General features: G+C 42.6%; 1 protein-coding gene across 2 annotated transcripts in view; it reads right to left on the bottom strand.

Moving 5' to 3' along the window:
* TTC7B (tetratricopeptide repeat domain 7B) overlaps positions 1-21,581 on the bottom strand; it is an 840,626-nt gene that overhangs the window by 35,640 nt on the left and 783,405 nt on the right. For both annotated transcript variants that reach the window (XM_053697563.1, XM_053697564.1), the window contains one exon: positions 9,230-9,432. In XM_053697563.1, coding sequence (XP_053553538.1) covers positions 9,230-9,432 — 203 coding nt within the window. The remainder of the gene's footprint in view (positions 1-9,229; positions 9,433-21,581) is intronic.

Raw genomic sequence — 21,581 nt, 5'->3', positions numbered from 1 at the left:
CTCTGGAGGCTGCTGTCCAGCAGTCTCATATGCAAAACGTATGATACTCTTCAGCCAAAAAGAAAGAGAAGTAGCCACAAAGAAGAAGACTGACGAAAGTCCTTAGTCACCTACAGGTAAAACTTTAAAGCACGGACCACATCCAAATTGTGCAGAAGTCGTTCCTTTTTGAGAAGAAGGATTAGCACACAAAGAAGGAACAAAAATCTCCTGATTAATGTTCCGATCAGAAACTACTGTAGGAAGAAATCCTAATTTAGTACGTAAAACTACCATATCTGAATGGAAAATAAGGAAAGGAGACTCAACTGTAATGCCGAGAGCTCAGACACTCTACGAGCTTAAGAAATCGCAACAAGAACAAAACTTTCCAAGATAATATTTTAATATCTAAGGAATGCATAGGCTCAAACAGAGCCCATTGAAGAACTTTGAGAACTAAGTAAGACTCCATGGAGGAGTAACTGGTTTGAACACAGGCCTGATTCTGACCAAGGCCTGACAAATGGATTGTACATCTGGGACATCCGCCAGACATTTTTGTAACAAAATTGACAAGGCCGAGATTTGACCCTTTAGGGAACTCGTCAAACCCTTCTCCAAACCATCTTGGGGAAAAGACAAAATTCTAGGAATCCTAACTCTACTCCATGAGTAGCCCTTGGATTCACACCAATAAAGATATCTACGCCATATCTTATAGTAAATATTTCTAGTTACAGGCTTACGAGCCTGAATCATGGTCTCTATGACCGAGTCAGAAAACCCCTGCTTGGACTAAATTAAGCATTCAATCTCCAAGCAGTCAGCTTCAGAGAAACTAGATTTGGGTGAAGGAAGGTCCCTTGAATTAAAAGGTCCTTCCTCAACGGAAGTCTCTAACGTGGCAGAGATGACATGTCCACCAGATCTGCATACCAAATCCTGCAAGGCCAAGCCGGAGCAATGAGAATCACCGACGCCCTCTCCTGTTTAATTCGAGCAATGACCCGAGGAAGAAGCGCAAACGGAAGAAATAGGTATGCTAGAATGAAGGTCTAAGGAACCACCAGAGCATCTATTAGTTCCGCCTGGGGGTCCCTGGACCTCAACCTATATCTCTGGAGCTTGGCATTCTGTTGAGATGCCATGAGATCTAACTCTGGCTGACCTCATTTGAGAATCAGGCGGGAAAACACTTCCGAATGGAGTTCCCACTCCCCCGGATGAAATGTCTGCCTGCTCAGAAAGACCGCCTCCCAGTTGACCACTCCTGGGATGTGGATCGCCGACAGACAGCAAGAATGGGCCTCCGCCCACTGAATTATCTTGGTTACCTCCATCATCGCTAAGGAACTCCACGTTCCTCCCTGATGATTGATGTAAGTCACTGACGGCCGAGGAGTGGACTGAAGGGCTTTTCCTCCCCTCCCTTCTTTCCTTCCCTCCCTTCTTTCCTTCCCTTTTCGCCCTTCCTTTCCTCCTTCTCCTCTCTCTCTCTCCCTCCCTTTTCTCCCATACCATCTCTTCTCTCCCTCCCTTTCTTGCCATTATCTCAGGGAGAAAATGGTATGTGAATGATGCATGCAATTCAACATACCTGAGTGTATGAAAATGTTTGCTAGTCCTGGAAAACATTTACTTTGGAATTGCTATGAAAAAACCCCCCAGAATTTATGCTTACCTGATAAATTTCTTTCTCTTGCGATGTATCGAGTCCACGGATTCATCCATACTTGTGGGATATTCTCCTTCCTTACAGGAAGTGGCAAAGAGAGCACCCACAGCAGAGCTGTCTATATAGCTCGTCCCTTAGCTCCACCCCCCAGTCATTCGACCGAAGGCTAGGAAGAAAAAGGAGAAACTATAGGGTGCAGAGGTGACTGAAGTTTTTTAAATAAAAATATACTACCTGTCTTAAATAGACAGGGCGGGCCGTGGACTCGATACATCGCAAGAGAAAGAAATTTATCAGATAAGCATAAATTCTGTTTTCTCTTGCAAGATGTATCAAGTCCACGGATTCATCCATACTTGTGGGATACCAATACCAAAGCTTTAGGACAGGGATGAAGGGAGGGACAAGACAGGTACCTTAAACGGAAGGCACCACCAAAAATAGCCTCCGAAGAAGCAAAAGTATCGAATTTGGAAAATTTGGAAAAAGTATGAAGCGAAGACCAAGTCGCCGCCTTACAAATCTGTTCAACAGAAGCCTCATTTTTAAAAGCCCATGTGGAAGCCACTGCTCTAGTAGAATGAGCAGTAATCCTTTCAGGAGGCTGCTGGCCAGCAGTCTCATAAGCCAAACGGATGATGCTTTTCAGCCAAAAAGAAAGAGAGGTAGCCGTAGCCTTTTGGCCTCTCCGCTTACCAGAATAAACAACAAACAATGAAGATGTTTGACGGAAATCTTTGGTTGCTTGTAAGTAGAACTTTGAAGCACGAACCACATCAAGATTGTGCAACAGACGTTCCTTTTTTGAAGAAGGATTAGGACACAGCGAAGGAACAACAATTTCCTGATTGATATTCCTATTAGAAACAACCTTAGGAAGGAATCCAGGTTTGGTACGCAAAACCACCTTATCTGCATGGAAAACAAGATAAGGTGAGTCACACTGTAAAGCAGATAACTCAGAAACTCTTCGAGCTGAAGAGATAGCTACTAAAAACAGAACTTTCCAAGATAGAAGCTTAATATATATGGAATGCATAGGTTCAAACGGAACCCCTTGAAGAACTTTAAGAACTAAGTTTAGGCTTGATGGCGGAGCAACAGGTTTGAATACAGGCTTGATTCTGACTAAAGCCTGACTAAACGTTTGAATGTCTGGGACATCTGCTAGACGCTTGTGTAAAAGAATAGACAAAGCAGAAATCTGTCCTTTTAAGGAGCTAGCTGATAATCCCTTCTCCAATCATTCTTGGAGAAAAGACAATATTCTAGGAATCCTAATCTTACTCCATGAGTAACCCTTGGATTCACACCAATAAAGATATTTGCACCAAATCTTATGATAGATTTTCCTGGTGACAGGCTTTCTAGCTTGAATCAGGGTATCAATGACCGACTCAGAGAAACCATGCTTTGATAAAATCAGGCGTTCAATCTCCAAGCAGTCAGACGCAGAGAAATTAGATTTGGATGCTTGAATGGACCTTGGATTAGAAGGTCCTGCCTCATTGGCAGAGTCCACGGTGGAACAGATGACATGTCCACTAGGTCTGCATACCAAGTCCTGTGTGGCCACGCAGGTGCTATCAGAATCACCAAAGCTCTCTCCTGCTTGATTCTGGCAACCAGACGTGGGAGGAGAGAAAACGGTGGAAATACATAGGCCAGATTGAAGGACCAGGGCACTGCTAGAGCATCTATCAGTACCGCCTGGGGATCCCGGGACCTGGACCCGTAACAAGGAAGCTTGGCGTTCTGACGGGACGCCATCAGTTCCAATTCTTGTGTGCCGCATAGCTGAGTCAGCTGGGCAAATACCTCCGGATGGAGCTCCCACTCCCTCGGATGAAAAGTCTGACGACTTAGGAAATCCGCCTCCCAGTTCTCTACCCCTGGGATATGGATTGCTGAAAGATGGCAAGAGTGAGTCTCTGTCCATCGGATTATTTTGGTTACTTCCATCATCGCTAGACAACTCCGTGTTCCTCCTTGATGATTGATATAAGCTACAGTCGTGATGTTGTCCGAGGGTTTTCAGGGAGTTCCAGACTGCACCCCAGCCTAGCAGGCTGGCATCTGTCGTTACTATGAGCCACTCTGGCCTGCGGAAGCACATTCCCTGAGACAGGTGGTCCTGAGACAACCACCAGAGAAGGGAATCTTCTTGAGGAGATAAATCTGCATAATCCCCATTCCACTGTTTGAGCATGCATAGTTGCAGTGGTCTGAGGTGTAGGCGGGCAAAAGGAACTATGTCCATTGCCGCTACCAAGTCACTGATGGCCAAGGAATGGAATGAAGAGCTCGGCAAGTGGTTAAGAGTTTTGATTTTCTGACCTCCGTCAGAAATATTTTCATTTCTACCGAGTCTATCAGAGTCTCTAGGAAGGAAACTCTTGTGAGAGTGTAGAGAGAACTCTTTTTTATGTTCACCTTCCACCCGTGAGATCTCAGAAAAGCCAACACGATGTCCGTGTGAGACTTGGTTAGCTGGAAAGTCGACGCCCGAATTAAGATGTCGTCTAGATAAGGCGCCACTGCTATACCCTGCGGTCTTAGAACCGCCAAAAGGGACCCTAGCACCTTTGTGAAAATTCTGGGAGCCGTGGCCAACCCGAAGGGAAGGCCCACAAACTGGTAATGCCTGTCCAGAAAGGCGAATCTGAGGAATTGATGATGATCTCTGTGAATAGGGATGTGTAGATACGCATCCTTTAAGTCCACGGTAGTCATATATTGACCCTCCTGGATCAGAGGTAGAATAGTCCGAATAGCCTCCATCTTGAATTATGGGACTCTGAGGAATTTGTTTAGAATTTTGAGATCCAAGATTGGTCTGAAAGTTTCCTCTTTTTTGGGAACCACAAACAGGTTTGAGTAAAAACCTAGCTCTTGTTCTGCCTTTGGAACTGGGCGGATCACTCCCATGGTATGTAGGTCTTCTACACAACGTAAGAACGCCTCTCTCTTTGTCTGGTTTGCAGAAAACTGAGAAACATGAAATTTCCCCCTTGGGGGGGAGTCTTTGAAGTCCAGAAGATATCCCTGGGACACAATTTCTAAAGCCCAGGAATCGTGAACATCTCTTGCCCCCAAAAAAAAGAAAAAGAGAGGAGCGCCGACTCAAATGTAGGGATAAAACAATTTATTGGAACATAAAAGTTGAATCAAAAACACTCACAAGATAGATGTGGTAAAGTTCATATCAAGGCCGACTGCCGTGCATATTCCCCTGATGTCAATTCAAAATCCCTCCGGTGTTGGGAGATGTATGGTCAGGGAGTTGAAGTCTCACGCTGTATAGTCCGTCCTTCCAATACCGCTCTGCAGTCGCGGGTGGTGACGTTGTTGTAAAGTTCAGCGTGAGGTCTCAGTTGTTGGAAATGGATTGGTAGGATAGTGCACTACAGATCCCTTGTAGGGACAAAAGAGGTAGCGAGCCTGTGTATTACTTCTACGCGTTTCGTCCTGATCGACAGGACTTTATCAAGAAGCAAGCCTGAGCGAAGAGAGAGAGTCTGCCCCCTACTAGATCCGGTCTCGGATCGGGGGCTACCCCTTCATACTGTCTTGGAGGCAGCAACAGGCTTCTTGGCCTGTTTACCCTTGTTCTAAGCCTGGTTAGGTCTCCAGACTGACTTGGATTGGGCAAAATTCCCCTCTTGCTTTGCAGCAGGGGAAGCTGAAGCGGGACCACCCTTGAAGTTCCGAAAGGAACGAAAATTATTTTGTTTGGTCCTTATTTTATTTGTTTTATCCTGAGGGAGGGCAGTGATGTCTGAAATAATCTCTTTCAGTTCAGGCCCGAATAGGGTCTTTCCTTTGAAAGGGATGTTCAAAAGTTTAGATTTTGATGACACATCAGCAGGTCAGGACTTAAGCCATAACGCCCTGCGTGCTAAAATGGCAAAACCTGAATTATTTGCCGCTAATTTAGCCAGTTGGAAAGCGGCATCTGTAATGAACGAATTAGCTAACTTAAGGGCCTTAATTCTGTCCATAATATCCTCTAATGGAATCTCCATCTGAAGAGCTTCTTCTAGAGCCTCGAACCAGAAAGCAGCTGCAGTAGTTACAGGAACAATGCACGCAATAGGTTGGAGAAGAAAACCTTGATGAACAAAAATTTTCTTTAGGAGACCCTCTAATTTTTTATCCATAGGATCTTTGAAAGCACAACTGTCTTCGATAGGTATAGTTGTACGCTTAGCGAGAGTAGAAATAGCTCCCTCCACCTTAAAAACCATCTGCCACGAGTCCCGCATGGTGTCAGATATGGGAAACATTTTCTTAAAAACAGGAGGGGGAGCGAAAGGTATACCTGGTCTATCCCACTCCTTAGTAACAATATTCGCAATCCTCTTAGGGACTGGAAAAACATCAGTTTAAACAGGAACTTCTAAGTATTTGTCCATTTTACACCATTTCTCTGGGACCACTATAGGGTCACAATCATCCAGAGTCGCTAATACCTCCCTGAGCAACAAGCGGAGGTGTTCAAGCTTAAATTTAAAGGCCGTCATATCAGAATCTGTCTGAGGGAGCGTCTTTCCTGAATCAGAAATCTCTCCCTCAGATAGCAAAACCCTTACCCCTACTTCAGAACATTGTGAGGGTATATCGGATACGGCTACTAAAGCGTCAGAAGGCTCAGCATTTGTTCTTAACCCAGAGCTGTCACGCTTTCCTTGTAAACCAGGCAGTTAAGATAAAACCTCTGTGAGGGTTGTATTCATAACTGTGGCCATGTCTTGTAAAGTAAATGAAGTTGACGCACTAGAGGTACTTGGCGTCACTTGTGCGGGCGTTACTGGTTGTGACACTTGGGGAGAGCTAGATGGCAAACCCTCATTTTCTGTCTGAGAATCATCTATTGCTATATTTTTAAGTGCTATAATATGCTCTTTATAATTTATAGACATATCAGTGCAAGTGGGAAACATTCTAAGAGGGGGTTCCACAATGGCTTCTAAACACATTGAATAAGGATTTTCCTTGATGTCAGACATGTTAAACAGGCTAGTAATGAAACAAGCAAGCTTGGAAAACACTTTATTCAAAGTAAATAATACTTAGAAAAAAACGGTACTGTGCCTTTAAGAGAAAAAAAGATGCACAAACTCTGCAAAACAGTGTAAAAAAGCAGTAAACTTTACGAAATTGTTACAGTAGAATCATAAAGCCTTAGTAAGTTTGCACAGCCAGACAAATAAACGATTAACCCTTTAATGTAAAAACCGGATTGACAAAACGTCAAAAACCGGTATAAAAACGTTCAGCACCTTGCCACAGCTCTACTGTGGCGCCTACCTGCCCTTTAGGATAGATATGTGGGGAAAAAACTTCTTTTAGGACCTCAAACACAACAGGACCCTCTGGAGAAGCAGCTGGATGTCTTCAGAGTAAAAGAAACTGCGCAACTGAGGCGCGAAAATAGACCCCTCCCACCTCACTCGATATTAGTGGGGCCTAAAAGAAACACACCAAAGTGTTTCTAAACTAGCCATGTGGGTTAATAACCCTTAAATAAGCCACAATGACCCCTTAAAGTCCCTCAAAAAAACATTAAGTGTTGAAAAAAAAAATAACGTTTTTCCTATTAAGTGTCACCAGTAACAAATGAGCCCTTTATGCAAGCTGGGATTCCATACTAAGTGTCTGAATACAGCTTACCCTTCCCTCATGGAGATATTGCCAGCCTTTTCTAGAATTATCACAGTCTGTCTAGAAAAAAATTGACTGAACATACCTCAATGCAGCTTAGCATGCAAACCGTTCCCCCAACTGAAGTTTTCCTGTACTCAGCCTTTGTGAGAACAGCAGTGGATCTTAGTTACAAAGTGCTAAGATCATCATCCTCCTTGCAGAAATCTTCATCCCTTTTCTGCCAGAGAGTGAATAATACACACCGGTACCATTTAAAATAACAAACTTTTGCTTGAGAAAATAAAAAACTAACATTTTTGTCACCACACTCACTTTACCCTTCCTACTACTTAGAGTAGGCAAAGAGAATGGCTGGGGGGGTGGAGCTAAGGGAGGAGCTATATAGACAGCTCTGCTGTGGGTGCTCTCTTTGCCACTTCCTGTAAGGAAGGAGAAAATCCCACAAGTATGGATGAATCTGTGGACTCGATACATCTTGCAAGAGAAATAATAATATAATTTTACACCCGGACCAGAAAAATGTTAAGGGGTAGAATATTGAGTGCCCAGGGCAGCACAAAACCTGAGGGATTAACAAAGACACGATCTGGTTCTGTGTCAGTTTAAGGAAGCAAATGTTTGTTCTGTGGGTTAAACAAAATAGATCTAAAATACTTGCTGGGTCTCAAAACACATGATACAGAAGATACAATTAAAAACATAGAAACAATCCAAATTACGTTTAATTAATGTACCTCTTGGTCTCCTTGGTTGAAAACAGTGGCGTCTCTAGAAATGAAATAGAGAGAGACACTTCCCGGGTGCCCACTTGTGTTTTGTGGGTGAGGCTGCAAGTGGAAGGATGGGGCTTGGGCACAGCGATGGTGGAAAAACAATAGATTTTAACAATTGGGGTCACATAGGCTGGATAGTGCCCCTTGGTGATGCCACTGGTTAAAACTTCAACCCTTTCCATGAGGGCATACTAAGGCAGGCTCAGGAGCATGCATGTATCTTGAAAAGTATATATATAACTGTTGCAAACACATCTGCCATATTGTGCTCAACAGATGTGCTCGCTCCTAAGCCCAGCTCAGTATGAAAGGGCCAAGAACATATGAAGAGAAAGAATAATATTTGATAATAGAAGTAAAAGAGAGTTTTTCAAATTGTATACTCAATCATCAAAGCTTAATTTTAACCCCCAGGCCCCTTTAACAAAAAATAAATAAAATAAATGTGCTTTATGCTCCTTTTAATCTGTGCTTGATCATTTTTCTGCACTTTACTCTGCCGTCAGCAGCCAGAGAACAAGTTATGTAACAATGACATTTCAGTGAATCAATGCCGTGCATTCTTCCCTAGGAGCAGTTAGCTGCTTGGAGTTGCAAAATGGGGCAACAAAATGCAGCATTCAGAGATATTCCGACAGCCAGAATTGTCACAAATAATAGTTTTGTTTGTATTATGTTAGTGTAGTCTGCACACTTTCTACAAATGATGAATCTGCACATACTGTATATATACACACACAGATAAAGTATGTTTGCCATAAAAAAAATTTTTTATGTGTAAAATAGTTATTAAATTGTCCTGTGTACTCTTTTATTACAAATGTGCTAGGGTTAGTTTTAATTTATATTTGTACTCCATAAAAATGAAATGCGTCTTTAATCCCTTTAAGGCTCACCCTATTAATCTTCTGAGCATTAGTATGCCCCTTTAAATAAAAATGATGTGATCACTGATCTATGTTATGTCATTATCTGGTGGTAACTGACAGGTCAGTTGCACAATAAAATGTATAACTAAAGCAACGATAGCTTTAAGAGAAACTGAAACGTACCACTGTGCCTTTCAAAGACAACTTTTAGAATCTTCAGCCTTGTAGTTTGTTTACTACATCAAAGCTTCTTAATGACTCACCAATCTCTGCATGCTCTTCACATGGGTGGGGCTAATAGATAAGGCCTCTTCATACCAACGCTTTGCTTCATCAATATTTCCACGTAACTCAGCAACCTGGCCTCTCATGTACAGCACATTGTGAGACATTGGGAAGAGATTAGCTGCTTCTTGGATACAGGCTGTGGCTTCAGCAGGCTTCCCTATACCGATATACACCTCCGCTGTGGAATAATGGAAAAAAATGTGTGTTTAGCAATAACATTTAATGTGGAAAGATAGATAAATAGATAGAAATAGAAGTCTGAGCCTACTAAAACAATCTGCATTTATTTCAGCATTTCTGAAAATAAATGTCTAAAAAATTATACAGTATTTCTCAAACAATAATACATAACTTCCAGTAATAAAAGTTATATATAAAAGTTCCACCTTAAAAACATCTCCAAAATTTGCCACTTCCTTACACAAGACACAACTAAGATATTCATTTTCTCTCTCATTATTTCCTGCCTTGACTATTGCAACTCCATTGTCTCTGGTCTCCCTAGCTACCGTCTATCTCCTTTACAATCCATAATAAATGCTTCTGTCAGGCTGATCTTCCTCATCTGCCAATCTCTTCACTGGCTTCCTATAGCCTCAAGAATAAAACACCACATTCTGATTCTGACATTCAAGGCCCTCAATGGCACTGCTCCCCTGCTCCCTCCTATATCTCAGACCTCGTCTCCAGATACTCTCCCTCCCATCCCCTTCACTCTACTCATGATCTCCCCCTCTACTCTCCTCACATTCCCATCTACAGGACTCCTCCAGACCTGTTTTGTGCAACTCTCTGACTTGTCCACAAGACTCTCCCCTAGTTTTGAAAGTGTCAAGTGTTCTTTAAAGACTCTACTGTTCAGGGATGCATACAATATATGCTATATATGCTAACTTTTTCTAACCTCAGTTCCTCTCTCTCTTTTGTTATACATTGAACCACCTTAGCATGTAAGTCTATGTTAGAAGATATTGAAAATTGATGAGTCTACAACTTTGTGCCCAATTCTGCAGTCCACATTATTCCAACTCTCCTTTAGAGTATCACAGTGTGTTTTTGCCTCTCAAATGTTCACAAAAAATCCAATAGGACGAGGTCCAGTGATTGTGGAAGGAAAGTCATGGAAATTAACACTCCTTGCACTTGAGATATGCCTGGCACAACTGTGGTGTGTGTTTAGGATAACTGCACTGCTTGAAAATGAATCTTCTTCCACACAACTTAAATCTTACGCCCCTGCTGAAGATCATTCTCTATGGTCAACAACGTAGCTGATCTTGTGGAGAAAAAAATAATAACCAGAGAGCAGCAGCACCACCAATCAATTCAAATCTTCTTTATTATCAGTCCAAAGACATAGTATAAAACAGACGTTTCAGGCATATACCCTTAAACATGATTAAGGACGACCGCCTGAAAACAGAATTTATGCTTACCTGATAAATTACTTTCTCCAACGGTGTGTCCGGTCCACGGCGTCATCCTTACTTGTGGGATATTCTCTTCCCCAACAGGAAATGGCAAAGAGTCCCAGCAAAGCTGGCCATATAGTCCCTCCTAGGCTCCGCCCACCCCAGTCATTCGACCGACGGACAGGAGGAAATATATATAGGAGAAACCATATGGTACCGTGGTGACTGTAGTTAGAGAAAATAATTCATCAGACCTGATTAAAAAAACCAGGGCGGGCCGTGGACCGGACACACCGTTGGAGAAAGTAAATTATCAGGTAAACATAAATTCTGTTTTCTCCAACATTGGTGTGTCCGGTCCACGGCGTCATCCTTACTTGTGGGAACCAATACCAAAGCTTTAGGACACGGATGAAGGGAGGGAGCAAATCAGGTTACCTAAACGGAAGGCACCACAGCTTGCAAAACCTTTCTCCCAAAAATAGCCTCCGAAGAAGCAAAAGTATCAAATTTGTAAAATTTGGCAAAAGTGTGCAGTGAAGACCAAGTCGCTGCCTTACATATCTGGTCAACAGAAGCCTCGTTCTTGAAGGCCTATGTGGAAGCCACAGCCCTAGTGGAGTGAGCTGTGATTCTTTCAGGAGGCTGCCGTCCGGCAGTCTCATAAGCCAATCGGATAATGCTTTTAAGCCAAAAGGAAAGAGAGGTAGCAGTCGCTTTTTGACCTCTCCTTTTACCAGAATAAACAACAAACAAGGAAGATGTTTGTCTGAAATCTTTAGTAGCCTCTAAATAGAACTTTAGAGCACGGACAACGTCCAAATTGTGTAACAAACGTTCCTTCTTTGAAACTGGATTCGGACACAAAGAAGGTACAACTATCTCCTGTTTAATATTTTTGTTAGAAACAACTTTCGGAAGAAAACCAGGCTTAGTACGCAAAACCACCTTATCTGCATGGAACACCAGATAAGGCGGAGAACACTGCAGAGCAGATAACTCTGAAACTCTTCTAGCAGAAGAAATTGCAACGAAAAACAAAACTTTCCAAGATAGTAACTTAATATCTATGGAATGTAAAGGTTCAAACGGAACCCCTTGAAGAACTGAAAGAACTAGATTTAGACTCCAGGGAGGAGTCAAAGGTCTGTAAACAGGCTTGATCCTAACCAGAGCCTGAACAAATGCTTGAACATCTGGCACAGCTGCCAGTCTTTTTTGCAGTAAGACAGATAAAGCAGAGATCTGTCCCTTTAGAGAACTTGCAGATAATCCTTTCTCCAAACCTTCTTGTAGAAAGGATAGAATCTTAGGAATTTTTATCTTGTTCCATGGGAATCCTTTGGATTCACACCAACAGATATATTTTTTCCATATTTTATGGTAAATTTTTCTAGTTACAGGCTTTCTAGCCTGGATCAGAGTATCTATTACAGAATCTGAAAACCCACGCTTAGATAAAATCAAGCGTTCAATCTCCAAGCCGTCAGTTGGAGGGAAACCAGATTCGGATGTTCGAATGGACCCTGAACAAGAAGGTCCTGTCTCAAAGGTAGCTTCCATGGTGGAGCCGATGACATATTCACCAGGTCTGCATACCAAGTCCTGCGTGGCCACGCAGGAGCTATCAAGATCACCGAGGCCCTCTCCTGATTGATCCTGGCTACCAGCCTGGGAATGAGAGGAAACGGTGGAAACACATAAGCTAGGTTGAAGGTCCAAGGTGCTACTAGTGCATCTACTAGGGTCGCCTTGGGATCCCTGGATCTGGACCCGTAGCAAGGAACCTTGAAGTTCTGACGAGACGCCATCAGATCCATGTCTGGAATGCCCCATAATTGAGTTATTTGGGCAAAGATTTCCGGAACGAAGTTCCCACTCCCCCGGATGGAATGTCTGACGACTCAGAAAATCCGCTTCCCAATTTTCCACTCCTGGGATGTGGATCGCAGACAAGTGGCAGGAGTGATCCTCCGCCAATTGAATTATTTTGGTCACTTCTTTCATCGCCAGGGAACTCCTTGTTCCCCCCTGATGATTGATATATGCAAAGGTCGTCATGTTGTCTGATTGGAACCTTATGAATTTGGCCTTTGCTAGTTGGGGCCAAGCTCTGAGAGCATTGAATATCGCTCTCAGTTCCAGAATGTTTATCGGGAGAAGAGACTCTTCCCGAGACCACAGACCCTGAGCTTTCAGGGATTCCCAGACCGCGCCCCAGCCCACTAGACTGGAGTCGGTCGTGACAATGACCCACTCTGGTCTGCGGAAGCTCATTCCCTGGGACAGATTGTCCAGGGTCAGCCACCAATGGAGTGAATCTCTGGTCTTTTGATCTACTTGAATCATCGGAGACAAGTCTGTATAATCCCCATTCCACTGTTTGAGCATGCACAGTTGTAATGGTCTTAGATGAATTCGTGCAAAAGGAACTATGTCCATTGTTGCAACCATCAATCCTATTACTTCCATGCACTGCGCTATGGAAGGACGAGGAACAGAATGAAGTACTTGACAAGAGCTTAGAAGTTTTGATTTTCTGACCTCTGTCAGAAAAATCCTCATTTCTAAGGAATCTATTATTGTTCCCAAGAAGGGAACTCTTGTCGACGGAGACAGAGAACTTTTTTCTTTGTTCACCTTCCATCCGTGAGATCTGAGAAAGGCTAGGACGATGTCCGTATGAGCCTTTGCTTTTGACAGGGACGACGCTTGTATTAGGATGTCGTCCAAGTAAGGTACTACTGCAATGCCCCTTGGTCTTAGAACCGCTAGAAGGGACCCTAGTACCTTTGTGAAAATCCTTGGAGCAGTGGCTAATCCGAATGGAAGTGCCACAAACTGGTAATGCTTGTCCAGAAAAGCGAACCTTAGGAACTGATGATGTTCCTTGTGGATAGGAATATGTAGGTATGCATCCTTTAAATCCACGGTAGTCATAAATTGACTTTCCTGGATGGTGGGTAGGATCGTTCGAATAGTTTCCATTTTGAATGATGGTACCCTGAGAAATTTGTTTAGGATCTTCAAATCCAAAATTAGTCTGAATATTCCCTCTGTTTTGGGAACTACGAACAGATTGGAATAAAATCCCATTCCTTGTTCTCTTATTGGAACTGGATGTATCACTCCCATCTTTAACAGGTCTTCTACACAATGTAAGAATGCCTGTCTCTTTATTTGGTTTGAGGATAAGTGAGACCTGTGGAACCTTCCCCTTGGGGGTAGTTCCTTGAATTCCAGGAGATAACCTTGAGAAACTATTTCTAGCGCCCAAGGATCCTGAACATCTCTTGCCCAAGCCTGAGCAAAGAGAGAGAGTCTGCCCCCCACTAGATCCGGTCCCGGATCGGGGGCTATCCCTTCATGCTGTTTTGGTAGCAGTGGTAGGCTTCTTGGCCTGCTTACCCTTGTTCCAGCCTTGCATTGGTTTCCAGGCTGGTTTGGGTTGTGAGGCATTACCCTCTTGTTTAGAGGATGCAGAATTAGAGGCTGGTCCGTTTCTGCGAAAGGGACGAAAATTAGGCTTATTTTTAGCCTTAAAAGACCTATCCTGTGGGAGGGCGTGGCCCTTTCCCCCAGTGATGTCTGAAATAATCTCTTTCAATTCTGGTCCAAATAATGTTTTACCTTTGAAAGGGATGTTAAGCAATTTTGTCTTGGAAGACACATCCGCTGACCAAGACTTTAGCCAAAGCGCTCTGCGCGCCACGATAGCAAACCCTGAATTTTTCGCCGCTAATCTAGCTAATTGCAAAGCGGCATCTAAAACAAAAGAGTTAGCCAATTTAAGTGCGTGAACTCTGTCCATAACCTCCTCATATGGAGTTTCTCTACTGAGCGACTTTTCTAGTTCCTCAAACCAGAAACACGCTGCCGTAGTGACAGGAACAATGCATGAAATTGGTTGTAGAAGGTAACCTTGCTGTACAAAAATCTTTTTAAGCAAACCTTCTAATTTTTTATCCATAGGATCTTTAAAAGCACAACTATCTTCGATAGGAATAGTAGTGCGTTTGTTTAGAGTAGAAACTGCCCCCTCGACCTTGGGGACTGTCTGCCATAAGTCCTTTCTGGGGTCGACTATAGGAAATAATTTCTTAAATATAGGGGGGGGGGGGGGGGGAACAAAAGGTATGCCGGGCTTTTCCCACTCTTTATTTACTATGTCCGCCACCCGCTTGGGTATAGGAAAAGCGTCGGGGGGCACCGGAACCTCTAGGAACTTGTCCATCTTACATAATTTCTCTGGAATGACCAAATTATCACAATCATCCAGAGTAGATAACACCTCCTTAAGCAGTGCGCGGAGATGTTCTAATTTAAATTTAAATGTCACAACATCAGGTTCAGCTTGATGAGAAATTTTTCCTGAGTCTGAGATTTCTCCATCAGACAAAACCTCCCTCATGGCCCCTACAGATTGGTGTGAGGGTATGTCAGAACAATTATCATCAGCGCCCTCTTGCTCTTCAGTGTTTAAAACAGAGCAATCGCGCTTTCTCTGATAAGTAGGCATTTTGGATAAAAGATTTGCTATGGAGTTATCCATTACAGCCGTTAATTGTTGCATGGTAATAAGTATTGGCGCACTAGATGTACTAGGGGCCTCCTGTATGGGCAAAATTGGTGTAGACACAGTAGGGGATGATGTAGTATCATGTTTACTCCCCTCATTTGAGGAATCATCTTGGGCAATATCATTATTTGTGGCATTACTGTCCTTACTTTGTTTGGACGCTATGACACAATTATCACATAAATTTAAATGGGGAGACACATTGGCTTTCATACATATAGAACATAGCTTATCTGAAGGTACAGACATGTTAAACAGGCTTAAACTTGTCAACAAAGCACAAAAAACGTTTTAAAATAAAACCGTTACTGTCTCTTTAAATTTCAAACTGAAAACACTTTATTACTGAATATGTGAAAAAGTATGAAGGAATTGTTCAAAAATTACAAAAATTTCACCACAGTGTCTTAAAGCATTAAAAGTATTGCACACCAAATTTCAGAGCTTTAACCCTTAAAATAACGGAACCGGAGCCGTTTTTAAATTTAACCCCTATACAGTCCCAGCTATAGTCTTTGCTGAGACCCAACCAAGCCCAGAGGGGAATACGATACCAAATGACGCCTTCTAGAAGCTTTTTTAGTGATTCTTAGATCCTCACACATGCATCTGCATGCCCTGCTCTCCAAAAGCAACTGCGCAGTAATGGCGCGAAAATGAGGCTCAGTCTATAACTAGAAAGGCCCCCAGACTAAAAAAGGTGTCCAACACAGTGCCTGCCGTTTTTTAAACGTTCCCCAAGATTATAAATGCCAATTGTTAGCTAGAATCTGAATAATATGCCCCAATAAAGCAATCGATTTAGCCCATAAAAATGTCTACCAGTTTTTAAGCCCTTTTTAAGCCCTTTATTCTTTTATGTTTGACTAAGAAAATGGCTTACCGGTCCCCATGAGGGGAAATGACAGCCTTCCAGCATTACTCAGTCTTGTTAGAAATATGGCTAGTCATACCTTAAGCAGAAAAGGCTGCTAACTGTTTCCCCCAACTGAAGTTACTTCATCTCAACAGTCCTATGTGGAAACAGCAATCGATTTTAGTTATTGTCTGCTAAAATCATCTTCCTCTTACAAACAGAAATCTTCATCCTTTTCTGTTTCAGAGTAAATAGTACATACCAGCACTATTTTAAAATAACAAACACTTGATAGAAGAATAAAAACTACATTAAAACACCAAAAAACTCTTAACCATCTCCGTGGAGATGCTGCCTGTGCAACGGCAAAGAGAATGACTGGGGTGGGCGGAGCCTAGGAGGGACTATATGGCCAGCTTTGCTGGGACTCTTTGCCATTTCCTGTTGGGGAAGAGAATATCCCACAAGTAAGGATGATGCCGTGGACCGGACACACCAATGTTGGAGAAATGTTGTCTGTTTGTTTCTATGTCTTTGAACAGATAATAAAGAAGATGGTCTGTTTTTCTTTAGACAGTCTTGTTCCTATGATGCAGAAACCCTGTAGCAGGCGAATCATAGCTCACAGGTGCTGGGTGTGGCTGATCTTGTCCACCAAATCCAGAATAAAAAAAGAAGCTTTCTGGATCAGCTGGGCTTGCATTGTGCATGTAGATACTATTCTATTCTCTAATGATGTTAGCTTGATATTGATCTTTTCATGGTTATTTCAGGTCTGTCCCTTAGAAATATTTAACTTTTCTGTTTTCAGCGCTCAGAAGAACAACTCAAATTGGTCCACTAAGCTCCCGAGACATCACTATAAACTGTATTATAACTAATATCCGTGCAGGAGCCTAACAAAAGCACTAGCAGGACCATGCTAATATAATATCAAATGCTTACTGTTAAAAGCAGATACAACTCACGGTACCCTTTGAATGTGATATATTGCGTCACAACAGTTGAAAATGTATACACCAATGGACACACATGTATATATATATATATATATATGAGATATAGAAAATAACATAAAAGCCAAGTCTTAACATTTTTAAAACAAATAAACATCCTTTTTAATGTTTCAATAGAAAAAAAATCACCCACCATTTGCTTTATGTGGAGGAGCCAATCTGAGCTTTAGCCCACAGTCAACAAAGCTAGTGTCATAAAGTGTGTATAAAATGCATTGTTTTGGACTGGCGATGGAGAAAGACGCTTAGCTGGGGAGCTCCGCAATAAGGCAGACAGCTACAACTAAAGAGCAATCAGAAAAGGCCAGCAACCACATCTAATGTCCCTGGACGCAAGCAGGAAGGCCAGCAGGGTCCGAACTGAAGAGCCGGTTGGGCCATAACAAAGTATCGCTGCGCAACAACTACAAAACGACTCCCGGTGAGACATAGCCAGAGGCCATTTTGGGAAGCTATGTGGAGTCAAACAGGCCGCATGAACCGCAGTAGCCGTGCAAAGGAGGAGCGGTAAGGAACCTGGAGGGGCTGTTAGCAGCGGGGAAGAGAGTTGTCTCTTGAGCGGGGACAACATTCAGCCGGTAAGTCCTACGCTATAGGAAATTGTCAATGAGGCCACTTCTGTGATCAGCGCTGGGCAAACAAACACCTCATGACCACGCTGACATAGAACATATACCTACACTAAAATTAACACTGCGGCAAATTGCGATGAATGACTGTTAGGCCCCTTATAACTGAAAAACGGCATAGGAGGCAGGAGAGCCCAGGCCGGTTGGGATTGGAAAGGCTGCAACACCACATGGTGTAATAAATGGGGCCTGTAACCTGGCAGATTAAGCGGTTCTTTTAGCCAGCTACACTCAGATTGATTGAGAGGGAGAGAGGTATTCAATCAGAGGAACAGCTAATACTAGGGATAGTGGAAGGTGATGCACTTCACTATATAAATACCTCTTAAAGCTACAGTCACTGATTTATAGAATTCCTTGCTGGTATAAATTAGTGAGACAACAGAGACACAGTTTTATCTCCCTCAAGAAGAAATCTACTTTTTTAGCAGTCATGGCAGCTAAAAAGCATAACAAAAATACAATTGGGAAAAACACTGCATCTAGTTTGTTTTTCAAACCTCAGAGATCTGAAAAAGTAACAGACTCCCAGGAAGGGATGACAGAAGGAGACTCAGACAATGAGACAACAACCCAGTTACACAGGGAGGACATGACGCCAGTGACAAAAGCAGACATGAAATTATTAGTCTCAAAACAAGACATAGCCGCTAACTTCGAAAAGATGTTGGAGAAAATTGACGCTATACAGACCACAGTCACGAGCAGCCTAGATGACATCAAACATGAAATCCAAGACTTGGGCACTAGAGTGGCTACTTTAGAGGATAGCGACAACAAGAGAGAGGAAGAGATTCTGGAACTCTCTCATCAAGTTACATCACAACAGCTAGAACTTGACAACATGCAAGAAAAATTAGAAGATATGGAGAATCGGAGTCGCAGGTGTAATGTCAGACTTAAAGGTATACCAGAGTCCATAGCCCCTCCAGAACTTCAGCAGTACCTTAAACAGCTTTTCCAGGCACTTACTGGCCTAACGGAGGAAAATAGTTTCCAAATAGAAAGAGCCCATAGAGCCCTTAAGCCAAAGCCTAAAGAGGGGAACCCACCAAGGGATGCTATCGTCAAGCTGTTGCGCTTCCCTGAAAAAGAAGCTATACTGCAGGCCTCCAGGAAAAATCCGATCTTTAAATTTCAGGGCCTGGTTGTGCAGTTCTACCAGGATTTATGTGTCCAAACTCTACAGAGAAGGGGCTCCCTAAGGCCACTAACTTTGCTATTGAGGAAAAACCAGATCAGTTACCGATGGGGGTTCCCTTTTTCATTGCAAATACTTCATGAAGGGAAAACCCTTACAATTAAAGACCAACAGGATATCCCAGAAATCTGCTCATACTTAAAGCTGCCTACCCCTGACCTACAGACTGAGTTAGGGGACAACAGAGGAAGTAGCGGCCAAAAAGACAACAGCAACAAAAATTCAACTTGGTCTAAAGTCTCAAGGAAGAAATTGAGGACTTGAGAAGGGTCTCTCTAAAAATAACCAAGTCCAGGAGGAAAGGGGTGCCTCAGCTGTCAATCTACGGGAGAGACGCAGAAGTCATCGAAGTGGTGACCTAATGTATCCTTTAAGCCTCCCAATGAGTAAGGCTCAGTGACATTATCTCTAGGCCTTGTCCCTGCTGTAAGAGTAAAGGGGAGACACAATGTGGCTTGTGGGGTGTTAGATAATCTTGAGACTTAAGAGATATCCACTCGGACTCAGGAGAGAATCCCCCTAGAGACTGAGAGACTAGGGAAAAGGAGTTTGGTTCATGGAATCTGAAATATATGTAACAGTTTGAACAAGGTTATAGTATAAGAGAGTCTAACTAACACTTTCTTTTTTAAAAAAAATCCTCTCTGGGAGACATCAGAGAGATGGGGGGGAGGGTCACTGATGTAGTTAAAATCCCAGATGGGCTGTACAGCGGAAAAGTTTAAATATAAATAACACTGAGACTGTAACTACGTTTAGCCTTAATTTCTGATTTCATTTTGATGAATGTTTTCTGCCTAGGAGTTTAAAATGGTAACTAATGTAATGTTCATATTTTTTTTTCCTGTTTTAATTCTTGTATTTGAACAGGTTTTACACCTGACGTTTTGTTGTTATTTTAATGTTTTCCTTGTTCACTTCCATGTAGGCGTGGTCGGCTCTGTCTTGGGTGAGGAAAGAGGGAGAGATGTTAAGTACATAAAGACGGTAACAATGAGGATCCATAAAAAGGGAGAGGTGGTGGAGCGGGACTTAGTAACAGGTACCGGGTCAAATGAGTCGTCACATCAAACTCACAACTAATACATTATGAACACTGACATAATACTCCTGACACACAATGTTAGGGGTCTTAACACTAACTTAAAACGTAGAACTGCCTTACAACAATACCAAAAACTTAACGCACAAATCATATTTTTACAAGAGACCCATTTTACAGCAGAGGTGATACCGAGGTTCTGGAGCAGACAATACCCGCTCCATTTCCATTCCACTTCAACACTAAAGAAAAGAGGGGTGTCTATACTGATACATTCCTCCCTTCAGTTTACGATGGAGGAAACTATATCAGACCCGGAGGGGAGATTCTTGATAGTTAGGGGCCAAATACAAAACACCCACGTTACATTATGCAACGTATACGCACCAAATGAGAAACAGGGGTCCTTCTTTAACTACATATCTCATCTTCTGACCCAATGGTCACAATCACGCACCATACTAGCAGGGGACTTTAACATATCGCTTCAGCCCCACATAGATAAAAAAGGGTCTAGCCTTACAAGCAAGCAACGCAGACACAACACTATGTCTAAGACAGTGAGAAGCTCACTAGAAAGTCATAACCTGATAGATTCCTGGGAGGCACTCTATGGAGTTACAACAGACCACACGTTCTACTCACATGCACATAAATCATATTCAAGACTGGATTATGTTCTGGTCAGTCAAACTATGATCCCTAGTGTGACACTATCCAAGATTCACCCCTGCGTGTGGTCGGATCATTCAATAGTTCAGGTTAACTTAAAAGATATCATGCAATTTCAACGCCAGCGCTCCTGGACTTATGATCCTCTTACACTTAAATCTACGACCACATATAATAAATTAGCAAAAAACTTAGAGGAATACTGGCGGTTAAACGGGGGGACAACTGAAAACACTACATATACATGGGCGGCGCATAAACCGGTCATCAGAGGTCTCCTCATTAGAGAGAAATCAAGGCTTATTAGGGCTGCCCACTCACAAATAAACAAGCTAAATATAGAAATAGCTGCCTTAGAAAACAAACATAGACAGACAGCCTCTAAGGTGGTCTTTAATTTACTCCAAACCAAAAGACAAATTCTATCAAAGCTTCTTGGGGACGCAGCGATCAGGGCCACACAAAAAATAAAAGCAAATTATTTTCTATATGCTAACAAGCCAGATAGATATCTTGCATACAAATTAAGGGAGAGGACACAAATTAATGCTATTCCAAAGTTAAGAAAATATGATGGCTCCCTTACTTCAAACCCTTTTGAAATAGCGAATGAATTTGCTTCTTACTATGCCCGATTGTATGATGGAAAGAAGGTAGAACACACACCCCGCACTCAACAGATTCTAAGCCAATTTCTACAAAAATCTAAACTGAACACTATTAGCGAGGAAGACAGGAAAGCACTAAATACAGAGGTAACCAATTTAGAGATTCACAAGGTCATCACAGACTTAAAACCAGGCAAGGCAGCAGGGCCAGACGGACTAACGGGAGAATACTATAAACAATTTAAAAACATACTAACCCCTCATATAAGACAGTTCTGCAAGGATGTGATGGAAGGCAGGGAGATACCGACA

The sequence above is a fragment of the Bombina bombina genome, chromosome 1 (genome assembly GCF_027579735.1).
Source record: "Bombina bombina isolate aBomBom1 chromosome 1, aBomBom1.pri, whole genome shotgun sequence".
Lineage (NCBI taxonomy): Eukaryota > Metazoa > Chordata > Amphibia > Anura > Bombinatoridae > Bombina > Bombina bombina.
This window is presented reverse-complemented; position numbering and strand designations above follow the sequence as displayed.